We start from the raw sequence: 25,541 nt of genomic DNA, 5'->3' as shown, positions 1-25,541 counted from the left end.
TTTTACTAAGTTGTGACAAGGATAGCCTTTGTAGCATATCTGCGACTATCTTAACATACTGGATGTTCTTGCAAAGCACCTTTAATTTTGCAATCAGTGAGATCATAGTTAATCAGTACGCAGGTTACCAACCATCATTTCTGTTATAGGAGCCAAGATGCTACATCGTCCTGGGGGTTTAAATTATAATTTAAAAAAAAAGTTGGTGCACAATTAATTATAACATAGATACTTTATTATAACATCATTTAAGAACATTTCAATTTCTTTTGCATCTGTCTTTTATTGAAAGTTATTCAATGATTTTTCATGACAATTAGGAACTTTTATTACGTAACCATGGAATCAGTTACATTATTTTACTGAAGACAAAAACAACAATATTCCACTACGATATATAACATTAGGGATAACTAGAATAATGATGCTAGATGGTGATAGAGATTGCTCCTAAATAAATACAAAGAAATTAAATTAAATTATATCTCTCATTTTAAACTTTTGTCAATATCATTGACAAGAACGTCATTTTGAAGAAAAACAATTGCTTTAAGAAAATGTTCTCTGATTGAAAGTAGGATGATGACATATGAGCAAACACCCTCTCCATATCATATTGATATTTTAGTTATTTCTCTTTAACAAACATCTCATATTAAAATGAAACATTAATGTATATTGCGTGTGTCGCTGTTTTACCACTATTCCCCGTAAAATGCATTGATAGTTGAATACCCAAGGCATCCGGGTGCAAACTGCACTTATATAATCTTTTGCATAAAATATCATGTATGTTAATGCATTATTATGCAACCAATTGCGACAGTCTAAAAGATTGTAACTATCTTGCCGTAAATTATAAACAATAATGACGTTATATAATTTAGTAAACCTTACACACAAAACATACATCTTTATTAACATTATTTACTACACAGTGCTCAAACAGGCGTAAATATAGTTATAGGCTATCGGTTAGTTGGTATGAACACTGAACACTTAAAACGTGCAAATCTTTCCACAAAATCCACAAAAATATGCAACATGAGTGATGAAATTGAGCATTTTAACATGAAAGAAAGCAATATATTACTTTTTGGCGGACACTACATCCTTTCCAATTCATTATTCTGATCTATTTAATTGAAGCAATCTCGCTGGTAGAAGATCCCTTGTCTAACACAATACAAAACTTTATTACACGATCATGACAATGTATTCAAATATAAAAAGGAAGGAACCGTTCTTTATAAAACATTATGTACAAGTCATGTGCGAGCTATTTGAATAGCTGAAATGAACGTACTTAAAACGTACATGTTAAGAAAGAAAGTCAGAAAGAGTGTCCATCTTGTTATAAAACTATTAGGTATACGTCCATACATTGTTGAAGAGGAATGTGAGCAAAAATTGATGATTTTACATTTTACTGTAAGCAGTTACAAACAATAATAGTGAAAGCGTCTATTTGTACCTAATTGGTTATATTAATTTTTCCCAATATGAAGTATTAACAATTGTTTCTTAAGAAAGTGACTTCAGAGTTCTAAGCTTGCACGTTACCGTTACTTCTATAAAAAAAACTTAAGTTTGTTTTTTCGTATAGTTACCACTTGTCCGTACTTGCTATACATGACTGGTTATTTAAATACCTAGAATTACATTTTTTTAGCTTAAATGTTCGTTCGAGTATTTTCGGAATTGCTTTCAATTGTTTGTTCTGTATGAATTCCACTGGCAGACACTCAACTAAGTCCCATTTTGCCACGCAATACGTTGTTACCTTAATGAAACATACAATCAAAAGATTCCGACAAAAAGCGTCAAAAGTGACAAAAACACGTCAAAAACTTAATTAAAATACTTCTCTTTTAAAACTACTTTGACGTTGTGTGTAATTTTTACATCATTTGTTAGTGCATTCTATTGTTTCCCTACTATGTGAGAAAAGCCAATTTGAGTACACATTTTCAACGATCATAAGTTAAAAATAACTTATACTCAGGAGATATAAATTCCACACCGCTAGTTGAAAACCCGATCTCAATATCATACCCCTAATTCGAGATTTGGTTGATTTAATGTAACCTATTTTGACTGAAAAATCTATGCAATGAAGTTGTATCACAGTAGGAGGTCTGTGACGTAAGTGTTAGCAAATGCTATGTGGCGGTTTCACTTTGACAAGTATACTCTTTTTGTTGATTTCTCCTTGATATCTGATACATTCGGAATGTTTGCATTGCTGTCAAAGTTCTCAGTTCTTAGAATTTCATAAAAATGAGAGGGATGGGGCCATGCGTGGTGACAAAAAGAACAACATTAATATTGATATGCTGTAAATTGCGGAAACACTGCTGTCAGTCCAGTTTCCTTCATGCCGTCGTCGACACCTATCCCGCCATGTTATACTTAAAATGCATGACACTTATATTGTCTTCGTTCATTCGGTCGTCGACACCAATCCAACACCGTTACCAATAAATACATGTGGATTTGTAAATTACGATACTGGTCATACATACCGTAATCGACAACTGTCCCACACCTTTACTTGATTAAACCATCTGATTTTAAAAACGTTACCTATTTTGTCTTCGAAACTATCAAAAGTTTTACTGATAAACACCATGTGGTTTTAAAGCCTGAAAAGCTCTATAAACTGAAGTTTTGAGCTAACTTTATTTCGTTACTGAACGTATTTTATACAATTTCTTGGATTGTTTACATTACTGATCAATGAAGGGTACACCCTCAAGTAAAACTGAAACAGGAAACGAACGGAATCAACGTTCAAAACAAAATGGCTAATATACCTTTTACTGCAGTCATAGAACTCACCACAAGGCTACGTCAAGTTCGCATGTGTAGTATCACTCATCATCATGTAGACCATCAGACACATAATGACAACGATACATGTTTATTAACATGATTTAGCAACACATTACATTACACATTACATGATACATGTTTATTTTTATGGAATATATATTAATAACGCAAATTTAATGTTTCCGAGTTGTATTGTCTGTGAACATTCAAACATTTGGCAAACCCTACCAAGCATCACTGTTTTGTTCAAAATCGTAATATTCTGATTGAATAAAATAATACTAGAATACACATTTTCCCCCTTTGGTTATACCTATTTTTCAATAGTAGCTTTAACATGATCGTTTCTCCTTATTGAAACCTCAGTTTTAAATATGCGCGTTGCGGTATTTTCATAGTTGATATTTTTATAAATGGCGTTGTTCTACGGTATTGAAGGCATGCAGCAGCACCAGCAGTAGGTGTTCGTGTAGTAAAGGGCGGTTGTACATGATAGTATGTTACGGCCAGCTGCATCCGTAGCGGAGTGACGACCCAGCGGATTATTAGTCTATAAATCTCTTGTATGCACACAAGAGAATGCCGACGCTTCTGTGAGGACTATGGCAAAACAGCAGCAGCAGTAGTATTTGTAGATCACCTCTTTCCGACGACCAGAATACTCTGACTGGATATCGGACATTTTCTCCTCAATCATCTGTGAGGTGTAAGATATGGCAATATCACGGATATAAATGTGTAGGGTTATTTCCTGTTTTTACTTATAGAATAACCTCTAAAGTAGAATTAAAATTCCAAGAAGAGCTTTCAAATAAGATCATACAGAAATGTAAAACAATTGCCTGGTCATTCGAAAGTGGAAATCAAAGTTTAAATCCTTCCAAACAACAGTAAGACTCATATAAGTGTTGTTTTATTGAAGGAAACTGCAGTACTATTATAATAGTAACTTAATAATCTAATATTCAATGACAATTGCAGCTGCTTGCTATTTGACAATCTGCACATTGTTTTGCTTCTCATGCTTCCATGGAAAATTGCTTAAAGACTTACATTGAGCTTATTGCTGAATGTCGGTTTTTTATACGTAATGTTAATTGTTCTTTCTACAGGCTAATTTCCTTTTCATATTATGTTGGCTATAGAATGCACAACTGTATTGTGTAAATATAACACAAGAAAAACATAATCTTCCATAATGATCTCATGGTTTTGTTGTCTTTGACTTACCTGACGTTGTTCCACATTGTTCCCTATTGAGAAGATAATCGGACAGGTCCTTTCGATTAGCTGCTTTAAGAGCGTCTCTCAGTGTTTTTTTTGTTGCTTCCATCCCATTTTTCCGTTTCCATAGTAACAGCAGCTGGTAAACCACTTCTTTTTGTCCCTTACTTTTGTTATCCGCCTCTATGTTGTCAAGGTCTGTCTCATCAAGCTTCAGTTTTCTTCCCACATCCCGCCATTCTTTGGAAAAAGTTCCTGACAAGTTCTTGAAATAACAAAAGAACAAAATGTTTCGTTTCATTGTTCTGATACTATCTCATGATTCCAATTGAAATTGAGCTAATCCATATAAAAACCTCAGTGGATGGTTAAAAGCTAGAACAATAATGAGGCAAATGCTCATATCATATACTTTTAATGAAAATTAGTTGTGTACTACACAGTTAAAGGGCTATCATTTCATTTTGCCACATCAAATCATTAATATGCTTGACAAAAGCTACAATTGTCCATGGTAACAGCAGCAATTTTGTGCGAAAAGTGTGACTTTGACACAAATAGACACATAATTTAATAGACACAGATTTGCAAACAAAAATTGTCAAACAGGTGTTAATGAGAAAAAGAGTGGTAAACTCAGATGAAGGGTTGACACAGGAAACTGAAAGCATACAGGAAAAATGCTGCAGAATCTCAATACTACCGATGTGCTTGTAGTTAATACTTTATCTGTTAAGACAGGTATTTTTCTAGGTATTTCAGGTGGTTATTATTTAATGGTTTTTGGCTGGCGGACATTTTCCACACAGAGCATATATTACATAATCGCTTACAAATATAACAGATTGATGTAGATTACGCCATTATAACATTAAAGTCAATCCCAACAAACTGAACATTGTTCCTTGCAAAACTTTAAAAGATTCCATTATTGTGTATATATGTTTTGTGGGACAACAAAATAAAGCAATATTATTCTTTTCAAGAGAACAATCCAAGCTGTCTAGACCGTTGCAGTTCCATGTTAAAATTAAGCCTTTAATGCCAGGTACGGAACATATCAGTTACCACTGTCACATTAGCACAAACTGTTACATCATTGTTCAGTTAAGTATGACAGTGGCTCCTGCAGCACTGCATGTGGTAATTGAGAATACGTCAGATGCACAACGTCCTTCTAAACACCTTCAATACAATGCTAAGATCAGCAACCATGTAACATAGGTACTGCAAGACTGTGGTTGACATTTTGGTGTAACCTCATGTGAGTGTTTCAGGCAAATAAGGCAAAATACGTCAAAGTTTGTCTCAGATATGATTTTTGGTTCCAAAATAAATAGCTTTTTCTAATAATTTCATGCACTACCTACTGATAAACTTTCAAAAGAATTTTCCAATTTGGCAGCAGAAGCTATAAAGTAACATCAAATCCCATCTACCATTTGCATAATGGTTTCAGCCTTTTTTCAATAATTTAATAACACAAGCGCATAAACACTTACTAACAATACAAACATGCCAAATATGAAAGATAACAAACATTTATATTGCAATAGTATTATTGTTAATATGCTTCGCTTTCTCATTAATATGCATGCTATTACTTCTTAAAAACAAAAGGAAGCACATAGGGCAATAATTTATGTGTACTTTCTGATATTTTGTGGGATGTTTATAGATGTTATATGTATTCAACATGAAACCTTAGTCTAGCAAATATAGCTTTCAGTAATGTCTAAATGTCGGCTTCAAGTGACTGAAAAAAACATGTTATCAATTACGATTGTCTCAATTTAGCAGTCAGTCTGAATCAGTCATTTAGAAATCGCTGATTCAAAAGTCATGAATCGTATTTGGGAGTTCTCACTCACTAATACTTACCAGCAGAGTTTGATTTTTCACTACTTCGCTATCTATTGTCATTGCTTCAGCTTCTACTGGGTTCCCTTTGGCTTCTCCTCTGATTGCTTGATGAGATGGTAAAGAAGGATTCTGTGAGAAAGAAATGGAAAAGGAGATAGTTGAGAACCAGAAAGCTCATATGATTCGTATCTAGGGAAAATGTTTAGCTGATTGATTGAACATTTTGTTTGTATATAGTATTTCACTAAACATTAATTTGTGTAATATGCTCTAAAAAGAATGTTTGCCAAGACAGCATAATCTTGTGTATGTAAATTATTACCCTGAACATTTCTGTTCTGACTTCCAAATCAATGTTAACTAGGGGTTGTTTGACAGTTAGACTTTCAGCACAAGTCTTCTTTGGTGACTGAGATAGTCCCGCATCGACTACATTATGATAACTGAGAGCTGCATAATCTTCCACTCCATCCTAATATCAGAAAACAGGAAAATCCTACATAGATATGTTAAACATGGACCTTCACTTTAAAGTTTGATATCCAGCGTTGTATCCAAGTCACGTGACTACTTTACACCAGTCAATGTGTCTCAATTCAAGGCAAGTCACAGGTAAATTTTATTTCAGCAGGTCAAGTCTATCACAAGTCATTTGATTTTCTTGCAAGTCAAATCAAGTCACAAATTAATGTTTCTTTATTCAAGTGAAGTTGAATATATATATATATATATATATATATATATATATATATATATATATATATATATATATATATATATATATGTATATTTGATATCTGAACTTTACCATTGCTGCAACTGTAGATTCATTTAATCGTCTCTTCTTTGGGTGTGGGACATCTGCTGCCTGTGGTGGCACAGAAATGCCTGAGAGGGATGATGCTGAAACGTCCTGCAATTATATATGTTGAAATGAGGCTAGACACAGAGTATTACGATATTAACTAGTAAAAAAGTAACCATAATTGGGCTTAAAAGTTATCCTTATATGCCACAATTAATTATATTTAATGCAACACTGTAGACAAGATTGAAAGTTTTGACCACTGGTAAATTCACAAGATTTTCATACTTTGACCACTGTTGACCTCAAAAGACCCCCCACTTTTTTTATTATTGCACTTGAGCAAATTCAATCAACCTTTACGATTGGAGTACAACTGAAAGGATACATAAGTTCAGGCAAACTTTACTGCTGAAGTTACCCATATTTTGAATCCTATCAATCTGTACAGAGGTCAAAGGTCCTTGAGTTCACCAGAGGTCAACGTCATAAAACAGGAACTATCACTGTAAACTCCAAAAACATGTGCTTACAAGGATTTAAGATTCCAGAATGAATCCACACGCACTTATGAAACTTATCCAAGTTTTCAGATTTACCATTCTTAAATATTGTTATACTTTGACAAATGGTTATCTCAACCGGAGGGAAACCCTTCCCAGTGGTTACTTGCCTTTACATTACATCTTCAGCACAAGATTTGTTTGCCAGCTGACCCTGGCTTAAGTCCATATTGCATGTACCTAAGCTGACCTTTGACCTCCAAATAAAACTGCAAATAGGTTCTACTACATATGGGGAAGTCAAATCAGAATAAGTCTTACATCTTCATTGAGACCTGACCTTTAGAAAGTTTGTATTTTTCTATTTTTGAAGGAAAAATTCTCAAGATACAGTATTTTTAATATTTGACATTTGGACCTCAGTTGACCCCAAATGACTTTTGCCCTCCACTCAAACTAATATGGTTCTTGTACTCAATATATGAAAGACAAATGCTAAGTATGAGAACCAATACAGTTCTCTATTGGGAGACATTATGTATATAAAGATTTCAAATTTTGACCCCTGGTGACCTTAAATGAACTGTGACCTACTCCAAAGTCTCTAAAACTTTACACTAAAAATGGATATCCTACCATGCATGTATAACCTCCTTTGATGTTCAGGTTCTGGAAATTTTAGATTTCACATTTTGCCCTCTGCTGACCACAAATGACCTCCACCAAAAACATTACAATTCTTGCACTAAACATGGGGAAGCCAAGATCAAAATATGAGAACTGCAGAAGTTACCTATCTTGTAAAATCATGTTAAAAGCTAGGGTGTCACACACACACCAACCACACGCTAACCTGACGTAATATATTCCTTTGCTTCCAGCAACGAACCAAAAAGGTTAATAGGGTAAAATATCTCATTCCCATAACACTATGGGTTAGGGTGTGATAACAATATGTGTAGTTAAAGACCTTACTTCAAGCATACATAGATCATAGCATAATTATTAGAATAATACTTTATAGCCTTAATTGCTTACTGAATGAAAATATACGTTGTTCTTCATTGATGTGCATGCACTGAGGCGGAACATATTCAATAGTTTTATATTTAAGTAAATGTGTAACTTAACCAACAAAAGTAAAAGAATTCACAAAGACAGCTGATAATATTGTCAAGTGATAATTTAACAGCAAAATGAATCTATAAATGTTTACAAACCTTCAACTGGACAATCAAATGTACTGGATCTTCCTGAGTAGCTTCAAAGTCTAAAATACATTCTTCTTCTCCAACCTTCATAAAGACAAATGAACACCGACAGTCCACGTTGGCTGCTACGTTCAAGAAAGGAATTATCTGCAGCTGAAATTAATTGTTAGTCATGTGATAAGGGAAGGTTGCTTTATTCTAAATATGTTAAACACAAATATTTATTATTCTGAAGTGACAGTTATGTTTGTGCTTCCCTCAACAATACCAGCTTTCAAAGAGAGACTTTGGCAAAGTGACTACATTTTAAGACTATAAAGTTTCAAAAACCATCTTCTCTTTGTGTACACAGATAGCAAACCGATTTGAGATACTACTGTTTGTCCTCTTCAGATTATAGGAGCCTGTCTGAAACTATCAAAGTAAATATTTCCTTTGGAGGTAAAATGGTCAGCTTCACTGGGAAATATTTGCCCTTACCCTCATTTCCCACCAAAAGGCTCCAAATATGTGCAGACAATTGTTTTCTTTTCGGAATCTGTCCACTGCATTGCAAAAAACTCTTAATGTAGAACAACTTAGTCACAGATTGAATTAAGTCCATTCCTATGGAAGAGTTCTTACAATAAACGTCCCTTGAAAATAATTTCAATTTAACTCACATCAAACTGGGGCACAATTTGACCGCTGGGCGTAACTTATCTTATTCTGCCAACAATGCTTTGGTGCAATGTGATATGCCCTGAATTATTCTGCTGTACTGAATATTGTGCCACCTCACAACGGCATGCACAACATGGAGAGGGTGGGATGAGGGGGGTTCCCTACCTATGTAGCAAGTTTGGGGATATCACTGTTTAAATCAACGTTTCTGAAAATATGAACAAGCATCTAGGAGATATGCAGGTTTGAAGAATGCTTACTTTTGGTTGCTAATAGCTGCATATGACCTTTGACCTTACATTATTGATTATTGCTATTTGGCGTCATGATATTAATTCCAAATAGAGAAGATTCATTTGAAAAATATTTCACTTTCTGTAATTATTTATTAAAACATCCTTTGGCCTCCTATCCTTGTAACACTTTTGTGCCCACTCATCAACCGACTACTCCATAAACTCCAAACTTAAACGATCAGAATTACACCCAAGGAGGAGAAGCATTAAAAGGTTTTTATCTTTGTACCTGCCTTAACCTCAAATGAACTTTGCCCTACTCCAATTTAGACGTAAGGCTTATGGAGCCCCTGACATGGGCAGCAACTTGGACATCTTTATCAGGTTTGGGCAAATGGACTGAAAGCAACAACCTTTCAAAAAATTTACAGACAGATAGATGCACCTTGCTATGGCATTAGCTCTATTGGATGGTCATGCCAAATGAGCTTAAAACAATGCAAGCCATGAAAACCAACGTAATACTTTTCTTTGGATATAAATACATGTTACAGAATCAATTCCAAATCCAGAGTTAAGAATGACATAGCATGATACATCAAACGTTCCATAACATACAACACTTCATGATCATAATTCTTTGTGGAAAGCATGATGAATTTAAACAACATTAACAAAAGATTTACAAAACACAGGCTGGTTAAGAATGCAGTCATTCCAAAGCTAGACATGAATAAAAACCTGTGTTTATTGGTCAACATGAAAGAAATCAGAGGTCATCACCTTTCCTTTTTCCTCTCCTGTATATTTCCAGGACATGGGCATTACCTCCTTAAATAGTATCTTCAAAGGCAAGTTTCCTTCTTTTTGGAATAGGAACGGAATTTCTTCTAAAATTTGCAAATTATTCTTGATGGAAAACAACAATAGTATTAATGAAACAAACAGATATAGGCAATACATCCATGTAAAATTAACATGCTTAGACCTAGTACTTGTGATTCAATCTCTATTAAATTTCATCCCTACTAGATATTATTCTGCCATTTATGCTGGTAAACAAGTTTTTCTATGTTATGAGGTAAAAGCAGATTTGCCCATATACCTTGAGGCCTATCTGTATAGGTAAGCAAAGGGAGCAGAGGTATTTTATATCGCTCCAATTTATGTTTGACAACAAGGATGTTTAACATTGTAGTACCGGAGTCTGTATTAGCACATGAGTACATTTTGCCGTACCCTTAATACTCATTGTGCTCATTTGTTGAACTAACGACTTGGTACTCATACTTTCTTAGTCAAACACCGATGTCTATTTCCATATTTATTATGACTGCAATTATTACTCTGATCCTGTATGGATACATTTGCTACATATATTTTACTTTCAAACAACGTCACAATATGTTGCATACAGTTAGTGTACACTTCATTATGGAACATCATTATCATTATGGTTATCGTTATTATTATCATTACAATATTAAGTGAATAAAAAATCTTGTAGGAAATGCACTATGACATCTTTTAAACACTGTTCAAGTGTGAAATCTTGTTATCTTATCTACCTATAGGAAAATTCTCTAATATAGAGATGTTTGTGCAAGCACATACTGTGGCTCATTTCACCATTAAAGATGTTTCACTTCCAGGTAATCAGAAGAGCTCCCCCCTCCCCCATACCCAACACACACGAACGCATATATTTCAGCCTTTCATAAAATCTCCTCCCTCTTTCCCAAACTACGAGTTTCTAAATGTTATACCAACTGTAGTGTAGCTATTATAAGCGTCTTTGTAATCTTTTCGGTGTCATTAAGGTGTATAACTTTCCAATAACTTGTTCCTCTGTGTTAGTGGCTTTTTGTTAAATCGCATGTTACTATTCGTTTTTTGCAATATTAATTATATGAAATTATTAATTATATCTTGTCTGGGCTACAAATTTGGAAGCATTACTCTCAGAACCCCCTCTCCTGGTGTCCCTTCCCGTTCCCGCCTGCAATTTCTCTCCAAATGGAAAATTGATCTTGATAATGTACCGAAAGATCTACTGAAAGAGATTTCCATCAATTTCCCACAAATAAGAACAAGTTTCCTTTGCAAATTCTGACCAACTAGATTAAACATCACACTTTTGTGTTGTTTATTAGAGCACCTAAATCAGTAATACAGTTTTTTTCTGAACTCATACTCCTACTCATGTTCGTTTTCCTGTACTAATACTTGCATATGGACATCATGCAAATTGATACTAGCACAATAAGTGTGGTATGAAAGTTGGTGTGTGTTCATAATAAATAACATTGCAAATAACTTGAACCACGTCTTAGCAGCTTTATTGTACCACTGTTTAATTACACTACTTAACACCATTACATTACAAAGAGAAGTAGCTAATAATTAATTGCAACAAATGATAACTCTTTTCTTTGACTCACCGGTCTTTCACCTGGCAGCTTAGGGTAGAAGCCAACATGTATGGGTATTATTTTAGAAAGTGGGTTCAGGTTACGAGCAGCATAGACTTGGATCTGCTTAAATTCAACATATTTGCCATCAATCTGACATGTCTCCCATGAAAAGCTTTCAATCCAGATTACACAGTTTGTGTCATTCACCTGATACAAAACATTAGGTTTTGGTCTCCACATTGGCTTAGAACCTGTATCAAAACAAAATATAGCAGGAGCCTGAAAAGTTGATATTGTCATTTCTTAATTTTCATTTCTCCCCAAGCACACACTTTTACAGATAATGCGGAAGTTTTGTTTATAGAGTATTCCAAGAATAATTTTTGCTTGCAACCCAGTGGTATTTGCAGTGAGTTTAATTGCGGAAAAGCAGCTGCTGAGGACATATATTCATGCCATGGAAGACATGGTTAAGTTTCATTAGGATGGTTATATTAACACCGTTACCTACTAAGTAATATTGCGATGATATGTTATATTCTTATTATTTCTGAAAGTCAACTTTATAACTTGTATGGAATGATGACAGCTGCATTAGCTAGCAACATTAAAATATGCTCTGCATATCTTTGCTGTAAGAATGAATTTGTACAATTATTTAGCAAGCAAATATTTCTACATGTGAAGACTGCTGCATACATCAAGATTATGAAACCTAATACACTCTCAGTTATCTGTTGTGTGTTGACAACACTAAAGGCAACACACACACACCAATATAGTCTTGGTAGGTGTGACAGATACTGCATACCAGGAAAGAACAATACATCCAGTAAGCATATACTGTGGGGTGGGGTGTTTCGTCCATGTGTGCTTAGTCAGAGTTCCCACACTACAAATAAACAGTACCTTTAGCATGGTGACTGCTGTACACCATGGCTTTGCGTCCACCAGTGTTCTTAAACTGCAGACAGTGAGGCAGGGTGAGTTTTGCTAACTGATGTAACTTCAGATTATCAGGAAGAAGTTCCACTACTACTGTTGAGTTACTTGTAAATGATGATTCAGACTCTTCTTGAAAACTGATTGGTATGATTCTCATCTGGATCAAGCATTCCTGTTCAATAGCACCAGTAGGAATCTCTAGTCTAACGCCAGTCCCTGGTATCTCAAGAATACCTCCTTTCATGTTAACCAACGATTTTATGCTAAAAAATGTGTCCAAGTCTATATATGTTGATGAGTGTAAAGAGAATATCATGAATATCACCACAAATTAAATAGAAACACACATGCCAGTAATCTCCTATCATATAGTTTAACATCAAATAGTGTGATCTAGTACCACTGTTGCCTCAAGAAAGTATGTTTATTTGTTCTTTAAAGTGTGTTTTTATAGCTTTATGGTCAGTACAACTCTTTATTGAGCCATTGACCTTATTATTTAATTAATGCACTAGCTTTCATATCAATTATGCAAATTCAAATTCATAAACTTGCTGAGTATTACAGTTAGACATAGCTTTACCATCTGTGCACCTCATGTATGGTTTTGTATGAGACCCACATATATTGTATGTTCAGGCACCATCGTAGATATCATAAAACAATGCTTAACAACTGGTAAAGAGGGTATTATATCTGCTAGTATACAGTGCTACATATGTTAATATCCAGCTTATGCAATATGAACAATCACAGCTGATCATGTTAGGTAACTCAGAGCATGAGAGAGATGTGAAATATAACAAAATAGGGTCACACAATGTCACTTTCCGTTTCCCCTTCGATACAACTAAATTGTCATGTGCCATTGCATGTTTGCTTGAATATAATGATACACACTGTTTATGGTGTTACTACACATAGACTATAGTTGTTCGGATTTTCTTTACAGCTTGAGTGCGTCTCTACATGTGGCTCTGTTGGTGTCAAAATGCTTCCTAAGACCTAATTCATTTTCTTCCTGGATTGTACCACACTAAGGTTAGGATCTATATTTTTTATCCCCAAAGATTTCAGGCTCTGAAGATTAGCCTATCTGGTAAACTACAAACTATATCAAAGGCGAGTGCTGCCATTGTTATTAACTTTATTCCACCGTTCATCATTGCTACAGTATTACATTTTCAATTATATTTTTAAAATGTCTACTTTGTAAAACTCTGAAACTCTTCTAAACTCCATTTCAATAAAGTCAATCATGATGCCTTTTCTAAAAAAAAGTTATTCCACTAACAATCTCCTTGGTACTGTGAATCATAAAGTTACCTTTAACTGCTTTTGTTGATGATGGTTCATTAGAGTTCCTACTGTGTGGTCTAAACTCCATCTGGTTGAAGAAATCATTCAAGATAAATACAATAGAAACGATTATCAATTTAGATTTGCTGGTAACTGACAGAAATTCTCGAAAGCAACAATCAAGCAAATATGTGATGGAAAAATGCTTTCAAACTTTCACTTTAACAAATGACACTTTATTATTTGGCATAAACAACAAAAGATTATGTTTGTCTCACCGGCCATTTTCCAGTGTGTACATCTAAAGTGTGAATTGCGTTTGCTCCAATGGTCCATTCAACTGCAAAGAGCATATTAGATCACATTTAACTGTTTTGGTGATTGCGAAAAGAACTGCAATTCTCTTAAATAAATGATTTACTATTCGCTAAATGGTGACAATTTGTTTCCATAAAATTGCAGTTACATCTCGTTCTAGACTAGATCTGCAAGAAACTACATGTTTGGTAAACATCTGGTTGAAAAAATAACAATTGTTTAACAATTTGTGAGAAATACTGTTATGCCTGTAGAAATTAAGTGTAAGTGATAAAGATAATCCAAAAATTGCCTCAGTCTCATCTTTCTCCTAATCTTCTTTCTATCAAGCATATTAACCATCCAGAAAATAACTTTCAAATGGATCTACATAGAAGTGCAAAATTTATCCACCCTTTACACTTGGAGTTTTTGTTGTGACAAGATTTCCAGACTTTTGACCTCCACAAAGAAAACAAAAAGCGTCCTTGCACTCAACAATGTAAAGTGAATCGATATGCCATATGCCTAATTTCATTGACGCTGTACTTTTGGAGAAGTTTATCATTTCTACAAAGTATTCAGGCTGTAACTCATGTTATCTCAAATGATAACACAAAATCAGTATAGCTCTAACTTCACACATATAAACACCATCCATATGGTGCAGATTTGTGTTGCCTTTGACAAGGAATCAAGGCTCAATTGATCCAAGTTATTTCTCTATACTTTGAGTACATTACAAAGTGCTTCAAACAAAGATGTAAGACCAATGTAGATTTCACTTGTTTTAAATGTCATGTCGACTACACATTACTTCCTTTGACTGTGTGATAAGAATTGACCTACAACATGCTACCAAGGGACTTAATTTACATAACCAAACAAAAATGGTATTCGTTAATTGCCAAGCGAAACTGTACCTAAAATATTTCGGGATTGTAAGGCTTTCAGAATCTTGTCATCTGTCACATCCTTCGGTGGACTTGGAAAGAGTAAACTATGGTTAAAGAAAGTGAAAAAAAAAACAATACATGGCTGGTGCAGACACTGTTCTTATAAACAGAAATTCTTAGCAACAAATGTTAAATATTGTAACATGTGTTTTAGTTATTCATTTCACTCCATGCTTCGTATATATTTAATAAAGGAATATTGAATTTGCATATATTTTCTATATCTTGATTCAATAGGAATGAATAGTTTGGTCCGTTGTGTAAACAACGAAACAGTTACAAATGAACTCTGTGTGACCGACAGAAATAAACCAACAGTTACTATTTCTTTCCCGTTGGCTTTACTTATATTCATCGTCAACTATTCTTGTCTCTATGTAAATGTAGGTATGTATTCTCAGTTCTGTCTTCATGGTTTTAATAAACAAAAGATATAACATTTCTACTTACAATGCTGCATTAACATTTTTACAATTTGAAATGAATTTCAGGAGGTCTTCATAATCTTTGTCAGTAAGTGTCTGGTCCCATCGATCCATTTCAATAGCCTCAAGTGTTTCTAATATACCGAGCCATACATCGTCCTGTAAGACAAGCGCCTTGTCTGTAACTTTTTCAACCACATCTGAAAACTTTAGTCGCTTTACTGGAACCTAAAAAGGAACAGCGTGTTTCCCACATTAAAACCTGACATCAGTATTCACAGATACCAGAGGGTCTCTTTGAGAACGTTAAAGGTCCCTTGGAATAACGGAAGGTACAATGGCAATAGAGGACTGGGTACAAAATGTAATCACAAAGAGAACCAATTCAACACTGACTTGATCATCAAACATAATGACTTATATATTACTGGGAATTCATTCAAGCACAGTTTGCGACACTGCAGGCTCAAATGTTTATCAAGCATATTCATCCAACCAAATTTCAAGGAATATGCAGTTACTTTTAAAATAGAAATTGTTAACATAAAAGTCAATGTACCTTTGATCTCGAAGCAAAGGTCAACATAGAAACTTTTGACCTCAGCATCAGTCGACTATCTTCAAAGCTGAAGTTGACAGATTTTCGTCTACAGATCTCTGTGGCAATGTCCTTGAACTTGTGTCCTTTGTACTCATTATGCTCACCAAAACAAAGACAGATGCAGTTCATGATGTAATCAGGAATCTCACCATCTCCTGTTTTAAAGTCTCTCATTAGAAAACTGGCAATGAAGTGAAAGCTAGGAGGACAGATGTGACAGGTGAAGCGCAAGATATAATGAAGATCAGCTGGGTGTATTTTAGCCAAGTGTTCTCTGAACAATTGATACTTGTAATGTTGTTCAGTTGATTTATGACCCCAGAACAAGAGAGCTAAATAATTTGCTGCAAACCACTCTTGGATTAACTTATGAAGAAATTTAACCTGTAAAGAGACATATTTCGGATCTTTCCCTCTCTGTAAAAATTTTGATGTCAAAATTGGTGTACTCTCTGATTGATTGACAGATGCCAAGAGATCAGGATCAGGGCATACTTCTCTTTTTATCTCTGAAGTAACATTATATGTGTTCAGTGACTCATCACTGATGGTATCAATCTGGGGACTTACACTGCCTGAGTCAGTCTGAACATCTCTACTAGAGGAATTTAATGGAGTTCCTTCCTCAACAACAAGTATCCCAGAATCTATCCACGTTTTGCTATTAATGACATATCTATCCACAAAATCGTTCTCCCAAAACAATTGTTGGTTTCCTTTACAGAGGCCGTTAAATGCAAGTTCCTCCAAAGTAATGTGTTTTTTCTGGTGTGACAGATGACTATGGTTGCCTTCCTCATCCTGCACAGAACACAGAATGTCTACAATGGCCTTCACGAAAGGAGTAACTCTGTCAAGCTGTTCTTCTTTTAACTTTTCTAATCTATCAATGTTATGTACTAACAACACAAAGAGCAGTGGAACATCACAAAGATCAATAATAAATGGAACATTATCAATCAATTCCTTTACTTCTTCTTGCCTTTTTTGATCATCAGAGAAGACTTTTTCAATGTATTCATTCCTTTCATCCTCACCAAAGCTTCCTATCGTCAACAGTGGACCTCGAGGTAGATCCTTGGCATAGTCTGTCCTAGCTGTGATTATAACAATGCAGTTGGACAGTTTTTCCTTTGTCATTACTCTCATTACTTCTGAGGGACTTCCATCTTTGGGTCCACCATTGTATTCTTCTAACCCATCTAATATGATGTAGACTTTCTTCTTGCCACTGGTAAGTATAGATTCAATATCCTCTTCTGTGATGGGAATATATTTACGTATGTAGAAGAACTTGATAGCTTGAACAATTGTCATGTCAGCAACAATTTTTAAGGGCAGATAGATAAACAGGGGGATATCCATAAGCTTCCCACAACACCAGTCATAGGCCAACTGAGATGAGAGCATTGTCTTGCCGGACCCTGGATGTCCTTCCAGAATGATTCGAGTCTCTGATTTTAGTCTTTCATCAGTAAAGATATCTAGGTAGTGTAGCTTACATTTTCGGTCAACCTTTCTGCTAGATATTTTTGAACCAAAAGTTGTTAAGACTAAGCCGCTGGCAATAAATAGATCCTTTGATTTCCATTGACAAGACTTCTTCCAGGGGACAGGAGTCATGGTTTCAAACCAACTCTTCATCTTCTGTTGGAGGCATTTCATGAATAAGCTCACTTTATCTTTAAAACAAGAAATACAGAAACACAACTACCATTACGAGAAGGTGAAATGTTTCACAATTCATGCTAGAAATCTACCAAGGTGTTAGGCAAATGTAATTTGATGTTTATAGTTTGGATAATCTGGTAACACTGTTTCTTTGATAACGTCTTTCATAATCTTCCAATGTAAAGGAAGCTCACTCCAACACAAACTAATACACTGAAAACGCTCAAACATGCTTAGTCAGTTTAACAGTTACCAGTAATACGAACAACAATAATAACAAAATGTGTGTGATTAGAAGAGGAAATCCTCCACACATGATGTCTAGTTTAATCCCCTGTGGTATTTATAATTTGGGGTAGGAGAGTGTTTCCATGGGTTAACCTCCAGTTCCGGTGTCTGAAGTAATGTCACATAATCTCAGGGAGCAATGTATAGTGGTGGAACCTTCAAGGTTAAGTCTGTCACACCTTCAGTGGAAAAAGGATGGAAATTCCCAGAATCTTGTAACACCCAGGTGTATAAGAATGTGTGTCAATTTTTCAAAGTAAGTAAGTAAAATTTTTAGGAGGAGCTGCTGTACTTTGATCAGTGAAGACGCTTGACTCAGAGTCCTGGACGTGTTGCCTGAATGCTGCAAAAGCTGCCATGTAATGATAAGAGTTTCCGTTTATAAATACATTTTGGGATAAAGTGAATTATAGCTGAATTAGGGATATTGATTCTACACCGATATCCAATGTATATGTTGGTCAGGATGTAGGTGTGTGCTGTATAACAGAGTGTACCAATTGCAAAAGTCAACTAACTATAAGTAGTATGTCATCTGAACGATGCGATTTTATGTTCATATCCTATAGCAAAAAAATCTTAAAGTAGTATGCAATAAAACGATGTTATGCTACGTTCATGTATATGCAAAAAAAAATCACAATGATATGAGATTTTCAAAGACAGAAATCCCAGTTGTTATAGTTTAACTATAGGCTTTTTCCTTAAAAAAAATAAAAGTACCTGTGACATCCATTATTTCTCAATTAATTTTGTATTGCAACTATTTGTTATTTAAGATAGTTAGTGCAATTTGTGTATTTATCTGTTTTTGAGCTATGAAATCTTTAAGTCAGGTATGTTCCTAAAAACTGGCATGAAACTTGTACCAGTGGAGTTTAAAGTTTGTAACGTACATAGGAATTTACAATACCTTCGTCTTGTGGTTGAGATTTGTCAGAAAGTACCAAGGACTGGTATTCGTGTATCTTCGCTACTGCCTGGAGAAGAAGATATTCCTCTAAAGGTGTCTCTAATTTGCTGACATCAGAAGGATTAATGATACCCATCTTATCAATTTTCAGGAGGAAGGAAAGTCCTGGATTCTGACTAGAGATAACTGTTTTCTTGTTCTCATCAGTAACTTCAAAGTTATCACACAGTTTCTCCGTTATGGAAAATGTCAAATGAGCAGAGAGGGTGGCGAGGAATCTATCGTATTCAGTCTCTTGATCTGAAATGTTTAAGGTAAACATCAAATTGAAGTTTCCAGTGTTGTTAAATATCCAAAGACAAACAGGCATTCTGATTTATGCATTTATACACATCATGGCACAAAGTGATTTATTGCCGTTAATACATATACTGTGTATTGGTGTACACAGTTTGGTTTCAACATTTATGATTAATCAAGATCCGGTGTTATGTATTGCTTAAAGGGGAATCTTTCCGAGGGAGGGGAGGGGGGTTGGGCGAGTTGGCATTAAGAGGTTTGTCATATACAGGAAAATATGTATGATCATTGCGCCATAATGTATGGAGATCAAGACACTTTTCAAGTTCTACTTTGGAATTACAAGGGGTAAATCAAAATACAAAATTACAAAGAGAGGTAATGATTAGGGTCCTACCTCTTAGCTTCATGTACGTCTCTGTTAACAAGTAAATATGGTTGATCTTCAGCTCAGTGAGAGCATCGGTTAATCGATTCACATTTGAAGGGTGTATGTATCCTCTCTCTTCAAGGGCAAGCAGAAATTTCTTGGAGTACAAGGGACTTGTAATAATGGTCTGCACTTGATCAGGTGGTAGTGAAAAGTAGCGGCCTAAATTCCCACAGTCAGTTTCGGTGAGCCTTGAAGACAGTTCTTCTTTGAGATTGCTGAAGGTAAACATGGATGCCTATGGAAGGGAGAAAGAACAATAAATTAAATGACTTGGTAATGTTTTGCCAACTAATCACACCAATAACTTTCATTAGATTAGCCTCGGTCAGACGATTTCTAAAATGTGACAACGTCTAAAATGTACAGTAACCAACAGCTCGTTTGAGACTAGCACTCCTCTTGAACTCAACATAAGAGAGTAAGATTCTGGTTACTCACACAGATCCACACACTAAATGAAGTCAGAACAAGCTACTGTAAGTATTGACCCCTGGTCAGCTTAATGAAATATACATCAAACAGTATTGTTCAGAATATTGTGACGAAGGAAAGAAATCTAAAAACCACAGATTTAAAGTACACTGTGTGTGCTCGCATTGTTTCTAAATTCTTATTAATATTTTCTTGAACTGACTTATGATTTCTATAGCAAAGCTGCAAAACCTCAATACTACTGATATGTATTAGGGTAAATTCTAACAAAAATAAAACAAGCACTGCTCATTGAGGGTGCTTTTACACTAGACCTGGATTAGATCCACTGATTTTATTAGATGATTATCTCTCTATCGGGTAAACGTATCCATTGATCAGGATGCATTTACACTTAAGTCTTACTCTGATCCTCCCCCGCTTTTCACCGATTGTTGGTATATAATACTGGATTTGAAATGTGTCATGCGCAGCCGCGGATCGCGTAGTACGTATACTCCAAAACTTTAAGCCTTAGGGTGACAATACTGTGCTATGTAAAGCCCACATGCACTCAATAAACGTAGGCATAAGCACACGCGTGATACAGGACAGGAATTTTACGCGACAATTCATGTGACATAATTCGGCCACCAGATATCTCGGGTCACTGATGACGCGGGGGTGTTTACATTGCACAATTGATCTCGGATCAGATCCTGGTCTCTGCCAGCATCTAAATAGGAGAACTGCGTGTACACTACAGCCGTGATATCGAAGTCAGGATCAGATCATGATCGGATGTCACAATTGTTTAGATATATTGTGTGAGATGCCACTTTCAAGAAAACAATATCTTTCAACCCTTCAATCTAAGCTGTCTAGACTTTTGTACCTTCAATGCCAAATGATCTCAAATCAAGGATTTACTGCCAAGTAAGAATGAAACTGTCAGACACTGGCCATTAGTAGTATTACTGATTACATTAGAACAATGACCAGCATTGTTCAGTGTATAAGCTCCCTAAATATCAGATGCCTAACATCCTTTATTTCTTTTGTTACAAGCTATGCTTGCAAACATTTTGAAGGTCTGTACCAGTTACGTACCGTGCTTACCTCAAAACTGTAGTTGACACTTATGTGTAACCTTCGACTAGTTCAGATGTTACCATAGATGACTAATGCATCAAATTAAGCCAAAATTGCCTCATAATTTGTGACTGAATTGCTTTAAGGCTACAAAAATTTTTAACATATGTAAATGATTCCATGTAGTACTGAGAGAAAATATTTCAACCGCATCGCCTAAGCAATGTGGCAGAAGAAGCAAAACAACATGCTGTCGTTTAGCATTACAATATGTATCTTATTACGTATAGATTTATTGCGATGTGTAGGGCTTTACTGTTAAATGTACAACGTCTACACTGTACATTTGTGATGTATTACAAATTTATTAAGGTATTGGTCCTGTTGGATGTCATCTACAGTAAGCATGCTTTGATGCGTGTACATGGGAATGTAGCAATTTTTTGTCCTTTTCTAACAAAACTAATCGAGAAAATGTCCTTACATTCGCTTTGGTGTACGTGCAGGGATGTAGCCATATTCCGTTCTAAAACTGTAGACTGAATGACTATTGAGGGTTTGTTAGAATGTTAGCAAGTATTAGCATGTTTCAGCCCTATAAGTCACTGTTAATTGGTACAGACTCCACACCAGATACATGCTAATTGGATATAGTCTCTGCTTTGTAGCCTACAGTTAGTACAGGAGTTTTACGTACATGCAGCCTAAAAATGTGTTAGTTGCCATGACAACATGTAGTCTAAGTCAGAAGTTATTGTAAATAAAGTTATTGTGTAATTGAACATGCATTAGGTAGGAGAGACTTGGCATGTCAATTTATCCTTCATATTTCATACTTATTTTATTTTGCTTATAAGTTAGCTAACTTATTGCAGGAAACTGTAAACCCTTGCCCTTTGCTTATATTGTATTGTAATTATTATGTGTTGAGTTCACAAAACAACTCCAATAGACAGACACAAGCTTCAAGACTTAGTTCTACATTAATTATATATTTTAATTTAAATATTTAGTTACCGATGTATATAACACCTGACTGAGGGACTGGTCAATGTTTGCACTAGACAACACCCTTACGAGAGGTTGTTAGATTCCGGCATGTTAACCCTGAAAAAAACTACTAATATGGTACTATTATCAAAGTTGTTCTTATATGCACCAATTCTGGAAGATTGATAATTAATTCACAATTTTTACAATGTACAGTAGTATGTACAAGTTCTTTCTTAATACTCTTAGAGGTTCTACGATGTTAATTCAATTCACTTAATGTTTTCTTTTCATACAACCTTTAATTTTGTTAAATAACTCTAGGTAATATACTGTACGTGTACTTTACACAGTTGTGTGTAGTCACGGAACCCACGTTTGTAGATATTGAGGGTCTCTACAGTTTTTTTTTTGAATTAATTCACACTAAATGTATATCATGTTCAGCGTACAAGTTCTACTATGTAAATTTCATTTCCATCTTTTGATCTAGTTTTCTTCACCTTTCTTTTTTTTAACACAGAAGAATAATACCAATTGTTCTCCACATAAATATTGATACCTAACTTGACATTTTTTCTAGTCTATTTTTTATTAATCTATATTTTTACTTATTCTTTACATTTTCTTACACTGTCCTACTGTACTTACTGTGCTGTATACACCCAGTATTCCTTCTTCTGTTACTGTAAACATAGACCTGTTTACACTGCTTATCCTGATTCTATTCGCAAAACCATCAGTAACTCGGAAAGTAAACAATGTATGACCCTCAGAGAGAGAGTAAACAACAACGACAACAACATCATGGAAGAAAAAATGACATGATAAAAACACCAGACCAAACTCACTGCTTACAGTGATACTGTATGGAAGTGTGTAGTCTGGTGTCTTGTATTTATGTACAATAACTCCATCCATGTTGTATCTGGTAGCACTGTCATTGTCTATAGATATAAACAGATCATCTCCATGCACTGTTATATCTGCAGAACTACCATAATATTCTTGTAATCGTTTAAAGGTGATTGTCTTGATTTTATTTAAATTAAAATCAAACACAATCACCTCGTTAGAAAACAAACAGCCGATGAATATCTCTCGCTCTCTAACAGTTATGCACGAAGCTACCCTATTACCTAATAGCTCACTGTGTGTGGGTAAGTTGTCTGTCTTGATATTGAAGACATCTAACTGATTCTCACACACAGTGACTATACGAGAATCATCCAAGAATGAAACATGACGAGGCCGCCATTTTGAATGATTCTTGAATTCTTTAGAATAAAACCGAATTAATAATGAAGGCGAAGAATCAGGATTATTTAATGTAAACAGGTCTATGAATGTTGTCCCTTTGTCTTCGCTTTTTCCGCTAAAAGCAACTCTGGAAGAATCCACCTTCATATCGTGCCACTCCCAGTTGCCTTGACCGACAAACCTGGGCAACAGCCCATATTCAGCTCTAGACAAGGCAAAAAAAAGTAGAATATTAGGTCAAGTTTACAAGACAGTATATATGGTAACGGAGAATGTGGTCGGACACAACGCATATAGCCGCTGGAGACATTGCTTATTAAAAAAAATCATAAAAAGAAAATTTCACAGAAGCTGAGGCACCTTCCCCGCCGACAATGCTCCAGTTTAGACCGAATTCTTCTCAACACGTTCGCAAATATACTCGAATCCTTAGTTTGTTTGTGCTTATTTGCTCATTTATTGCTTTATTACTCGCTGTTTACACGATTGAGTGTATCCACAGGCCATAGAGTTATAGACTATTGGCCCGTTGGAACGGTCTTTGGTCGAGCGCCTGGATCACGGATGTACGTTATGCTGTGATTTATTAAGTAATACTGTTATTAAAGGAACAAATATGCTAACGGTGGATCAGTAAGAAGTGAGGCCGACTCAGTACTAGACAATGCCGGTGAAGATGACCAAACAATACCGAGTGTATCGATTACAGCAAGCTATGGAGCCAAAGCATGCAAGATGGCATGATTCAGTGCACGGTATGCACTCAGTTTGCTCATCCGGCGTGTGCCGGGATTGATGATGCTGCTGATGACAATGAATTTATGTGTGACTTCTGTAAATAACAAAGTGGTGATAAATTGAAAAATCGTCAGTGAGAATCTCTGGATAATAACACCATTAACGGTTGTGACATTTTATAGCATCCTAGTAGTGTGCTAGAGGTTTGCTGGACCTGTTGACTGTTTCAAGTATTATAGTTTATTGAACTCACTAAGTTGGATCCACAAACCCATGAAGTTAATCCAAGCTTTAATGTCAGAGTTATCGTGTGTACAATATTGTATGCTATGTATATTGACCTTGAATGACCTTTGTTCTTCATAGAAGCAGCTTGTTGTACACACAAGTGTAAATCCACATACCAAGTATAAAGTCGACCTAGGCTTGCCTATTTTTGACTTCGCTTAGGTTGAAATCAACTTACGTTTGACCTCCAATTCTCAATGTGGTTCTAACGCTTACTTGCGTGATTTACACACCAACTGTGAACTTCAACGAAGTTGTCCTTCTTGAGTTATCGTGTTTACAAGGTTTTCAATCTTTGACATGTATTTACCTCATGTCCATTGACATCGACCAATTTCAATAGGCTTCTTGTATTCACTTTGACAATACCATGTATGCCATGCATCAACATTAGCTATAACATACTTTGTGAGTAATTGCTTAAATGATACACACATACACATACACGACACCATCATCAAATAAATTATGTATGCTTCCGACAAATGAATAAAAAGAATGAGTAACGAAATAAACGCTAGCGTCAACAAAGGAAAACGGCGGTATATTTATAGCATACTATTATGAAGAATTTGTGAAAATTTAGATGGGTGTAACTGTCTTAACAGACCGAGACTTTGGGACTTAAACCTGTAGGCATGGGGATGGAGATGACACATAAGAGGCAAGTTATTAAGACGGGTTACTGAAGATGTAAGTACTTACGGTGTGACGATGGGTAATTTAAAAATGTCCATCTTCTGACAAATTTCTATAAGTTGCGCACGTTCCTGTTCAACTGTACCAAAATAAAAGTACTTAATTAATGATTTATTTTAAAATATATTATTCCAAAAAGTTTAAACCTATATAGCTAGGTATACAGGGGAAAAAGTGCAGA

The 25,541-nt window shown here is 35.2% G+C and overlaps 1 protein-coding gene across 6 annotated transcripts in view; it reads right to left on the bottom strand.

The window, feature by feature from the left end:
- Positions 1-213: 213 nt before the first annotated feature.
- The window catches only part of LOC139977427 (uncharacterized), a 28,398-nt gene continuing 3,070 nt past the window's right edge, over positions 214-25,541 (bottom strand). The window contains exons 2-19 of one of the 6 annotated variants that reach the window (XM_071986747.1): positions 25,367-25,439; positions 23,027-23,840; positions 19,847-20,117; positions 19,150-19,449; positions 16,236-17,959; positions 15,702-15,904; positions 15,219-15,295; positions 14,277-14,338; positions 14,026-14,086; positions 12,664-12,981; positions 11,782-12,005; positions 10,124-10,249; positions 8,451-8,588; positions 6,731-6,835; positions 6,245-6,394; positions 5,941-6,051; positions 4,066-4,324; positions 214-3,532 (exon numbers count right to left, since the gene is read on the bottom strand). In XM_071986747.1, the coding sequence (XP_071842848.1) occupies positions 3,525-3,532; positions 4,066-4,324; positions 5,941-6,051; positions 6,245-6,394; positions 6,731-6,835; positions 8,451-8,588; positions 10,124-10,249; positions 11,782-12,005; positions 12,664-12,981; positions 14,026-14,086; positions 14,277-14,338; positions 15,219-15,295; positions 15,702-15,904; positions 16,236-17,959; positions 19,150-19,449; positions 19,847-20,117; positions 23,027-23,840; positions 25,367-25,398 (4,983 nt within the window). In that variant the 5' untranslated portion in view covers positions 25,399-25,439 and the 3' untranslated portion in view covers positions 214-3,524. Of the gene's footprint in view, positions 3,533-4,065; positions 4,325-5,940; positions 6,052-6,244; positions 6,395-6,730; positions 6,836-8,450; positions 8,595-10,123; positions 10,250-11,781; positions 12,006-12,663; positions 12,982-14,025; positions 14,087-14,276; positions 14,339-15,218; positions 15,296-15,701; positions 15,905-16,235; positions 17,960-19,149; positions 19,450-19,846; positions 20,118-23,026; positions 23,841-25,366; positions 25,440-25,541 lie in introns of all 6 variants that reach the window. The other 5 variants (XM_071986746.1, XM_071986750.1, XM_071986748.1 and 2 more) reach the window with 5 other exon arrangements.

This window comes from Apostichopus japonicus, chromosome 12, assembly GCF_037975245.1.
Source record: "Apostichopus japonicus isolate 1M-3 chromosome 12, ASM3797524v1, whole genome shotgun sequence".
Lineage (NCBI taxonomy): Eukaryota > Metazoa > Echinodermata > Holothuroidea > Aspidochirotida > Stichopodidae > Apostichopus > Apostichopus japonicus.
This window is presented reverse-complemented; position numbering and strand designations above follow the sequence as displayed.